At 42.0% G+C, this 10,131-nt stretch overlaps 1 protein-coding gene across 1 annotated transcript in view; it reads right to left on the reverse strand.

The window, feature by feature from the left end:
* PTPRJ (protein tyrosine phosphatase, receptor type, J) overlaps positions 1–9,651 on the reverse strand; it is an 11,234-nt gene extending 1,583 nt beyond the window's left edge. The window contains exons 1-14 of the mRNA XM_010151329.1: positions 9,442–9,651; positions 8,523–8,829; positions 8,145–8,279; positions 6,916–7,126; positions 6,648–6,766; positions 5,994–6,081; positions 4,884–4,925; positions 4,043–4,051; positions 3,865–3,952; positions 2,671–2,761; positions 1,800–1,873; positions 1,513–1,647; positions 1,023–1,142; positions 101–261 (exon numbers count right to left, since the gene is read on the reverse strand). Coding sequence (XP_010149631.1) covers positions 101–261; positions 1,023–1,142; positions 1,513–1,647; positions 1,800–1,873; positions 2,671–2,761; positions 3,865–3,952; positions 4,043–4,051; positions 4,884–4,925; positions 5,994–6,081; positions 6,648–6,766; positions 6,916–7,126; positions 8,145–8,279; positions 8,523–8,829; positions 9,442–9,651 — 1,790 coding nt within the window. The remainder of the gene's footprint in view (positions 1–100; positions 262–1,022; positions 1,143–1,512; positions 1,648–1,799; positions 1,874–2,670; positions 2,762–3,864; positions 3,953–4,042; positions 4,052–4,883; positions 4,926–5,993; positions 6,082–6,647; positions 6,767–6,915; positions 7,127–8,144; positions 8,280–8,522; positions 8,830–9,441) is intronic.
* Positions 9,652–10,131: the final 480 nt, after the last annotated feature.

Here is a 10,131-nt window from a genome sequence, read left to right on the forward strand (position 1 = left end):
GTTTTCTCATAGTATTTTTTTTTTAATCAACTGAAAAAGAATTGTTCTTAAAAAAGCCACAAGACAAAAGTGTGTCTAAGAACAAACATGTTCTTCCTACCTGCAGTGCACCAGAGTCGGAGAGTCGATTGGATTTTGGCTGCTGTACTCATGAATGAGGTGTCTAAAGTTGATGAGAAGGTCTGTTGTCTCTGGCACCCCGTGATCTGGCCAGGAGGTGAAATGGAACTGCCGCACTGTGTGGCTCTCTGGCGTGTCGGACTAGAGGAATACACGTTAGACAAAAGAAAACGAAGGGGCTTCAGAGGAGCAACAGTAGGGCTTCCTGCCATATGCAGTGGGCACAGCTCAGCTCCATTAACGATGCCTGTTAGAAACAGTGCAGTAACTCGACCAATAGTATTTCCGCTTCCCTCCTCCTCCCGCTCTGGAAGGGAATACTTTGAAATAATTTCCTTTTCACTTTACTCCAAGATCATCTCTGCTGCATTAGATCTGCCAACAGAGACGGGGCTAACTGTGCAGTCCAGCAAATATCACAAGTATCTGCATAAGCACCAGTTTTGGTGCAAGTCTCCTGGAAGCAGGAGCTGTGGGATCACTGATGGGGCACTCAGTAACTCCCATGAGCAGGCTGGATTGTGCTGGGAGATCCCTCTCTGCCACAGGAAGAGTCTTACTGACAACTCATTCCCAACTCTGGATACCTTACTAGAACACTGATGTGGGAAGCCATGGGATATAAATGGGTGCATTTACATAACTACCTCCAGAACCTTGCTGTCAGTAAACGGCGTGAAAGATTTTAAATCAGACTTTTGGCAGAAAGCAGACCAACACATTCAAAGTCTCAGATTAAATAAACCACTCATTCTTTTCCCTCAGATAACTCTGAATTTGATTACATTTTAGTGAAATGATGATGTTCCGTCACTCCAGTGAGGCTTGACATGAAGTCACACTGATAGGATAAAGCACTTCTCCCGAGAGTGGTACGGAGCTGACAGCTGGGGGGTACTCACCTTTTCTACAGTGAAGTCCCTTATTGTCCATTCTGGAAGGACAACCTCCGCGACCATTGTCACAATGATGCCACCATAGCTCTTGGATTGTTTCTCTGGCCAGTATTGCTCACATTTTGTCTAGAGTTAGAAGGTTAGACACATTACACACAGCTAACAGCAACCGGCTGGTAGTCTGCCTTCAAATGCACGTCACCCTTCCCAGTGGCCTATCCCAAGGCAGGAAAAGCTCCCCAGAAATAATTCTTTAGGGAAAAGAACCCACCCTTAAACAGATACCACAACCCTCCTGAGACAATCTATTCTGGTAGTCAGCAGATATAAAAATGGGAATAAGCTAAAAATCACTGGGCTTATTTAATTTAGCAGTCTTCCAGTAAGTGGATGTTGGTAAAAGAAAGATGTCAGTCTCCAGCCTACTAGGGTAACAGCAAAATTAGAAGAGATCCAACCATCTTCAAGAGACAGTTCCATTTCAGCAAACACATACCCGGGCTTGTTCAACACATTTTGTCAACATAACAACGGAGTAGATATTCTTTTCCCAAATCATGCGCCAGAAGTCGTCTATAGTATTGGGTAAAGGACCCTGTGCAGCAATAAACGCTTTCTTTGAGTTATAGCCCTGAGAAGAAGAATAAAAACACCCCAATAAATATACACACACCCCCGCATCACTGAGACACAAGAAGCCAATTTTAAACATCCCTATGATCTGTTAAGCACACATCATAAAAATACACATTATATTTAATTTCAACTAACAAAGCAACTTACAGGCATATAGTTTGCGTTAATATAATCATCAGTCGCAGAGCCTTGATCTGAAAGTTTAACACGAGAAATATCATCTGCAGAAAGAAAAAGGGAAAAGAAAACGATGGATTTTAGGACTAGAACCTTTCAGCAAAATACTGCTCATCTCATGTATGGTTTCTACACAAAAGGTTTTAGAACAACGTGCATTTTAAGAATAAGACTGTAACTTCAGGAGTCATGAATGACAGCAGTTTAAAATTTTTATCATGAAAGCCTTCAGAAAAATGAGTGCATTGTTGGTTTTGCATATTTATAGATTTTTAATGCAATACAAAATTTAATACAGTTTTAACTACTGGAAAAAAATAGGTAAATTTGTCCCCTGCTGCCTTTGCAGCAGATGTTTTCCCTCCAAAGCATCCCAAAGTACCCTTCACTGTTCGCCTTCCAATTCCTTCTGACGCCCTGCTGCGCTGGGGTGTCCGCAGACAGCTTGGCGGGGCTTAGGCTCTCGGTTCACCTGCAGAGCTGGCCAGCAGGGTCTTAATATTTCCCAGAGCTCTGCACATCCGTCTGTCCGGAGTCAACCACTAACCGGACTGCAAGTTTCTCACAAGTGGAAAATTAAAATTATTTAATTAAGGGAAAGTTCTTTAAGGAGCTTTCTTGAGGGAAAGTTTGGGAACTTTAGGGAACATTGAGGGAATGCTCTTTAAGTTTGCTTATACAGTGATGCTGGGAAAGCAGCAGCCCAAATTAATTGGTTTGGAAACTGGGGACATTAATCCCTCTTTGAAACCTCTGGGTACTATTAAAGACAGATTACCCCAAGTTTTTCCACCTAAAAACTCAAACAGTAGAAAGTGCAAAACCTAAACGAGTAACTCACATGGTAAGACATTGTTGTATCTATTTTTTCCCCTGTTCTCAGTAAGTTCAGCAGCAAATTTGGGCTGATGAACACCAGCAGACTTGAGTTCCTACAATAAAAGAAGGATTCATGAGCACCTGGTCCTGGTTTGGGAATCATACAGAAACACATGCCCGAGACTGATACTCCCAACACTCTCGGCTGTAGAAGTAGGCATGTTGAACTGGGATACATGATGATAAAAATCAGCTTTTAATGGTGTGGGATGGTGACAGTGGTGAAATTGGACAGAGAAGGGATTAATACAGAATGTAGGAATCGTAGCATGTTTAAAACCCAGCAGTGGGCTTTAGAAGCCCAGAAACAGTGCAGAAATACACTGACATCAACTGCACACTCATTCTGAGCCCAAGGCAGTGAACGTAGCAGAAGCCTTGGAGACGTTACAGGGAGAGAGGGAGCAACTACTTCACAAAAGGACTGAAGGAAGCCAAATCTGAGAGGAAGGCAAGGCAGAGCACCAGCCTGCAAAGTACAAGCAAAGGGACAGAGTTTGACCTGGAAAGAAGAAAGTCCAGTAAGAGCTACAAGGAGATCAAAAAGAGATTCTTTAAGAGCAGTCATAGCAACACTGAATTACTTCACCGACATTTGATTCCTGTCTTTTGTACCTTATAACAATTGAGCTTTAGCATATTTCACAGAAAAACAGTTATAGTCACTAAGCAGATCACTATTGCTGTTTCTCTGGCTGCTCCTTCAGCCATTCCCGGGTGTGGTTTGCAAATCACACCTCCGCATTACACGAGTCAGTGACATCAGCTAGAGACCTGTCTTGCCGTGTAGAAAAACAGAAACAAGATTGAAAAACCTGAAGTACAGGGGAGTTAAATAACTTTCCTAGGCAAACTCTGTAGTGCAACTAGGGCAAGAATCCTGCAGATCCTGGCTCTGGTGAGAGCTCTGAGCAGCAGGCCATGCTATAAGCTCACAGGCAGAGATATGGTTCAGGATGTGAAGTATTTATCGTGCACTTCAACTAAATCTGGAGCTGAACCAGGGGAGGAAAGGCTATACATGCAGCTTAACAATCCCTATAATAAAGGTCCCTTTCTCTTCCCCTTCACTAGGTCTGTCTTATGCTCCAGAGGAAAGCCAATTTGCCTTTCCAAAAATATTTGTCATGAAGCTCTCTCCACTGAGGGCTCGTACCTCATACTCTTCAGCAAAACCACAGTTGGAGTCAGCTTGCTGCTTCTTAAAGTAGGACTCAAAGTTCTCCACTTTAACCAGTTTTGATCTAAAATGAGAAAAGCCATGTATTAGTAACTGGTATTAGGTAAATAAACCATGAATTCAGTTAATGTGTTAGAAAGGGTGCTTTACTTACTTCTTGACTCTTCAGGGGAGGGTAGGGGGAAGAAAAAAAGGTTGATTAGACACATGCAGGTGTACTTTTCACTACGTGAATCTAAGAATGAAAGCATGACTGTTAGTAGCAGCCACAAAACTGGGCATTTACAGGGGACAGGATATCAAGCATAGCATTTAACTGATCTGTTAAACCAAGGAGAAGAACATCACAGGAGGTGTCAGTCAGCCGCTGCGTGACTCGCATCAGATTGGCCCCATTCCCTGGTGTATTTTACGCCAACTATCAAAGTCTACACAGGTGGGATTTCAGGGGATGCTCCAGCCATGCCCTTCCATCAGCACAAAAACTGGTGCAAGAAGCAACAATGTGATCCAATTGCACCGCCTGTGACTTCCAGCATGTTGTGGGTACCCTCCCATGGCCAGTTTTTACAATCCCAACATTATCTGAATCAATGGCTCAGCACAAAGCTGTCATAAAGCAAAGCAGAATTCAGGCCACAGTGCAGAATTTTGCCTATGTGCATGTTATCAACAGTTTGGATTGTTTCCTCAATGTGCACAGCAGCCTGTGGTTCACTCAAACATCCTGTCTTTCAAAACTGCACGGAGCATTTGTGTGTCTAACAGCCATTCATGAAGTGAGCACTCAAATCCCCGTGGCAGCTCTAGAAGTCTTCATCAGTATGATTATTTTTAGTCTGAGGACTGGTAGTCTTTAAATTCTGTGAGGAATTAATACTACAACATTCTACATAAAGCTGCACAGAAAACAAGTATCGGAGTTCAGAGTAAGCGTTCCAAATATCGCTTGAGCTCAGAATGTTTTCAGAATGTGTGAAAGGATATGAACTTACTTAATTGGAGAAAAGGACACTTCAGTATTTCTTTTATCTTTCCTATAAGGCAAAAGAGAACACCACAATAGGTTCCCAGTAGAATTTAATGGAATGCATATGAGATTTCTGATGACAGCTATTTCCTGTGCCTGTTCAGAACAATTTCTTTTAAAACATCTCATTCTGTATAAAAAAACCCAAAAAACCCCCACCAAAAACCAAAACCCTCCTGAGGCAAACCTTAAATCTGGAGTAAGAATAAAATACTTAATCCTTCATTCAGTGATGCTGTGCAATGGGACTGTTTCTGCTGGAATCAGCGTATAACACCCGAACACAAAGCACAGTGTGGTGAAGTACACCTGCGGGATCTGCATCGCTAGCTAACATCTCCGGAGAATCGATACTAAACCCAGAATCCCTCTCCTAAGTGCTCAAGAGTGACATGAGGCAGCTGAATGAAAAGAAGGGTTCCTAGCTCTAAAGGAAGCTCTTCTCACTGCTGTCCACAGCTACTGGACAACAGTGTGAAAAGAACAGCAGTTAATCAAAGAAACCAAGAAAAGTGGACTAAAGGCCCTACAGCTCCCTCTTTCCAAACGATGTACCACCTGACCAGAAGCAGGAGAAAGCCTTTGTGGACTCTTAAGTCCCAGATTATTTGGAAAAGACTGGAAATGGAGAGACCAGATCAAACTCTAGGCAACTCAGCTTCTGGAAACTCCAGAAGGGAAGTTTCATGTGACAGGCCATCAAGCAATTAAAAAGTGTGATAATTTAAGATAAAACCACCTAAGATACAACTAGATATGTCTTTTAGCACAGTAATTTGTGATGTTTGCTTACTTCTCACTTAATTACTCCCTCAGCATGCAGGAGAATCCAGAAGAGCTACACAAACCAAATCCTAACTCATGAGTCTGTAACCAAGGGGTTGAACACAGTCATTTAACTAGTTTGATACATTAACTCTTATCTGCAACACACAAACAAAATTTTTAATAGAATGTGTTTCAAAGCACCATGACAGAAGTGTATAAAACAGGAAAAGGCTCTTCAGGAGAAAGATACAGAGGTGAAATACTGGTGTTCCTCGTCACAATGAATACAATAACGAACACGCATTACCTTCTCCTTCTCCAAAATATGAAACCCCCTATAGCGACCACAGCCAATATAGCTAAAAGGGATCCGATAATGGCTCCAGCAATTACACCTGATAAAGGAGAACAAGTATTATTCATTGCTGATTTACCTCTTTGGTAATGATTTAACTCAATCAACATGCTACAAGAGATGCTCACAAGCGACAGAGCGCACACTGCTCTACTAAAGGTCTTTTCTCTACTGTGTCTTTGGGCAGCAGCAGTATTGACAGCTCATGAAGAATAATAAACAAAGGATGATAAATTAATAAAAAATTGGGATCAAAGGACCAGTAACTGCATTCCAATACAACCACTTCTGATTTACCAGAACTGTTAGAACACCAGCTGCTTTTGGTACTTGTTTCTGTACCAAACTCTCACTTTGCCGTCCCATCCCCTTTAGCATGCGTGAGCAGCACGGCTTTCGGTTACTTCCACAGCAGGTCATACATGGAAAAAAGGGGTCACCCACAGAACTGGCAAGGTACAACTTTCCAGAGCAATGGCACTGCAAAGCTAGAAAGGAATAGTCGATCACAGAGAAACCAAAGGATGTTTTGCTATTGTGACTTGCCATAATTAAGGAACCTCCACATGCTATGTGCCAAGCTGCCAGTCGTGTATTTAACTATACCTGGATCCTGGGGTAGCAAAACCGCCTCAGAACAGGGTGAAAACGATACATAACTATCTTTCCCCACAATGATGTTGGCCGCAGTAAAGGTTATATTAGTGAAACCTGCAACACTTGCCCTGTTGATAAGGGAGAAGAAAAAAAAGACACCAGCAGCTACATTACATGGTTTTAACAGCCTTATGCAAGATCTGTAATCTTTTTGTTAGATGAGCTTTTAGATTTCAACTGCAGCAAAATTAACCAAACAGCAGTTTGAGATAAATACCTGTATGAACAAAGCGGAACCAACGGGCCGTTTTCGTAGCCATACATTGTGTTTCCCTTGCCTACGTTAACGATGTTTGTACCATTCTGAGAGTGGGAGGAAGGAGATTTTGCCTGCTCTGTATCTATGACATATGTTACATAGGTGACTGTTCTCATCTTCTTGAAATCTTCGTATGTGCTGCTCAATTGAGACTTCAAAGATCCACAATCTTCAGGAAAAAACAAGAATATATATGGAACACATCATGCACTGATTTTGCATCAATTGGCACAGTGGCTGAGCTGGCAATACAGTGTGTCACATTAACCACAGTTGTCATTACTCCATAAATACTGCCCAAAATGAAAGGCTGAGCGGAACAGAACAGCAGCAATATCTTTTACTGCAGTAGAATTTACTGAACTACCCCCTACCCCCCAGTGTTATTTGTTTTAATCTAATGTACTATATATATAGCTATATGCAGGCATTTCTTGGACAGATATTGTATGGAAAACCACAAAGGAAAGATCTACAGTCAAAGAGCTGCAAGATGAACATCCAGTGTTAAGATAAAGGATAAGCATGAGTTTCAAATCCCACCTGGAGGAAACTATGTCTATCAGCTCCTTTATTCCCCCAGTGCAACAGCAGAAATAAAAAAACCAGTTCAACTAGAACCTACACTTCAAAGGTCAGTGCCTTAACTTTGATAGATGACCCTCTAGCTTTCCCCAGCATTCAACCTCCCATGGCATGTAATGCTGCCAATGCTAGTCAGCCTTCCACCTGCAACACCTCTCTCAGCTAATGAAAAGGTTTAAAGTAAAATCAGAATGAAAGCTCTCTGTTTTGGGGTGGTTTTTTTTCCCTTTACAGGGAAGAGAAAAACATCACACATTACAAACCTGATTTTATTAGTAGCTCTCTACTTATTCTGTGGGCAAACAGAAGGTTTTTTGCGGCAGGAATCACTGGCAAAGCAAGATGGCAAAGGCACAGGGGCAATGCACAAGACACAAACGGACAAGTCCGGCCAGGCAAGGCTGAGTGAAAACAGTGGCTTTCTCAAAACAAGGAGTGGTCTGACTTCAAAGCAAGTAAGGTATTTGCCTCATGACTTTTGAAAGGTGATTGAAAATACTGAGTCAGCTCTTTATCCATTTAACACTTATTTAGAGTTTAAAACATAATTCTGTCTGATAAACTGTTTCATGCAGCTACAAGATAACATTATAACATTTTACCTTGTTCTCCTGTTGTGATCATCACTGCGTAGGCTTTTAACGGTCCGTTCACTGACTCAAAATCAGAGAATTCAACAGACAATGAGCTGTGACTGATTGCCTTGACAAACGGAGCTCTGCTTGGAGTAGGTGGGTCTACAAACAAATAATTTTTAGAACCTTAATGACTGATAAAGAGAAGTTTTCCAAACAAGAAAACGCTGCAATAACGATGCTGGTCATGTAACGCATACTTACTGCGTGTCACGTTAGGCTTGGCATTGTTATCCCTAACCTCTAGGCCGATAAGGTACTGCACAGCAAGTCTCTTATTCTGCAGTCATGATGTTAATATTTTGGTTCTATGACTATTGTTCATTCTCAGATCTTAACGCTTACCAGTAATGCTTGTACTGCACATTTTCTGCACGGAAGGGCTTTCGGAACTATTTGAAAGAGTTGCAATAGTAACAGTATAGGTGCTGAAAAAATCTAAAGATGCTGTTCTGAAGGTTTCTTCTGAGCCTTCTCTCATGCAGGATGGAGCCTGTTCTTCTCTTCCCCATGTACCATTCAATATTTTAATTTTGAAGCCAGAATTGTTACCAGAAGGACATTCCCACTTCAGCATTAGGGAAGACTCCTTGGCCACTGGTTCACACTGAAATGAATTCACTAAAGCAGGAACTGCAAAAAAAATAGAGGAGTAAGAAATCAAGTATTGTAGTAAATAGAAAAGCTGTCTTTTCATAAATCCTGTCTATAAATTACTGCTCGCCACTGAACATACCACTCTAAGAACATTTTTAGAGGAGTATGTAGATTGATACTAACTCCCTGTATAATTATGTAGGACTCTCAGCCAACAAGGAACGAGTATCAGCTCCGTGTATTAAGAGCACAGCAGCAGCCCTCCTTAAGAGCAGCAACTACAACACGTCACTTTGTATCAGAGTCCTACAGGACACAATATAAAAACTGCAATTTTATGAAAGATACAAGGACCTATTAAAAAAGTTAATGTAGGAAAAACACTGAGAAGAGAGGTGCCTCTAAACTGAACATCTTCTAAAACTTGGCCTTCAAGATCAAAACTCTTATGACTTCTACAACTGTAACATAACAAATTTATTTCCTCTCTTGATCAAGTAGCATTTGCACATCCAAATACAGTGGCAAAAGGCTCATGTTTTAAATTATTTTGTTATTAAAAAGCAGTATTATTTTGAGAAACTAAAGAGAAGCAGAATTTTGTTCCAGAAGAAACAGATTTAGTTAAAAAAAAGATGTGAGTATTTATTTTTACTGCATTTTATATTTCTTTTGCTTCAGTAACACTGTCAGTTACTCCTACAAATACAGTGAAATTATAGAAGGTTCCAGGGTTTATGTTGGTGGTAACAGCTCTGGTGACACGGGATGCCTGGTTTCTAGAGGAGGAACCATGACTTTGGATCTCTATCCTGTAGGTGTAGTTAGAAGTAGCATCATCTGTGCTCTGGGGAGAAGGAATCATTATTTCCCACATCTACCCGGATATGGGAAACGGCGCTGGGCTAACAAACACAGACAGAAAAAGCAGAGGCACAGCCACCATTCCATGTTTTGGAGAGACTGAGCATTACGAGCAGCCAAGCAGCACTTTCACAGTACCAGAGACTCTCTTAACGGGTTCACCCTGGGGCACGTCTGGAAACGCCACTGAGGAGCTCTGGGACAGGTCACTTGACCTCAGTTAACACAGGACAAACTGAAGAAAAAGACATAGCAGCATGAATTCACCAGTAGGGGAGAAAATGGCCACAATGCCTGGCATGAGGAACACCGGAGCACTCCAACCTTCTCCTCTTTGTGGAGGAGCAGAGCGGCGTAGCTGAAAGCCACAGCCCAACTGCAGCCACAGGCCCTCCAACAGGGGAAGGCCCCCAGGCACACAGTGCCCTTCAAAAGAAGGGCCCGAGAGCCTCATCCACGAAGAAGAGAAGGCAGAGCCCTGAGCTGCTCAGGA

The sequence above is a fragment of the Eurypyga helias genome, unplaced genomic scaffold (genome assembly GCF_000690775.1).
Source record: "Eurypyga helias isolate BGI_N326 unplaced genomic scaffold, ASM69077v1 scaffold6475, whole genome shotgun sequence".
NCBI lineage: Eukaryota > Metazoa > Chordata > Aves > Eurypygiformes > Eurypygidae > Eurypyga > Eurypyga helias.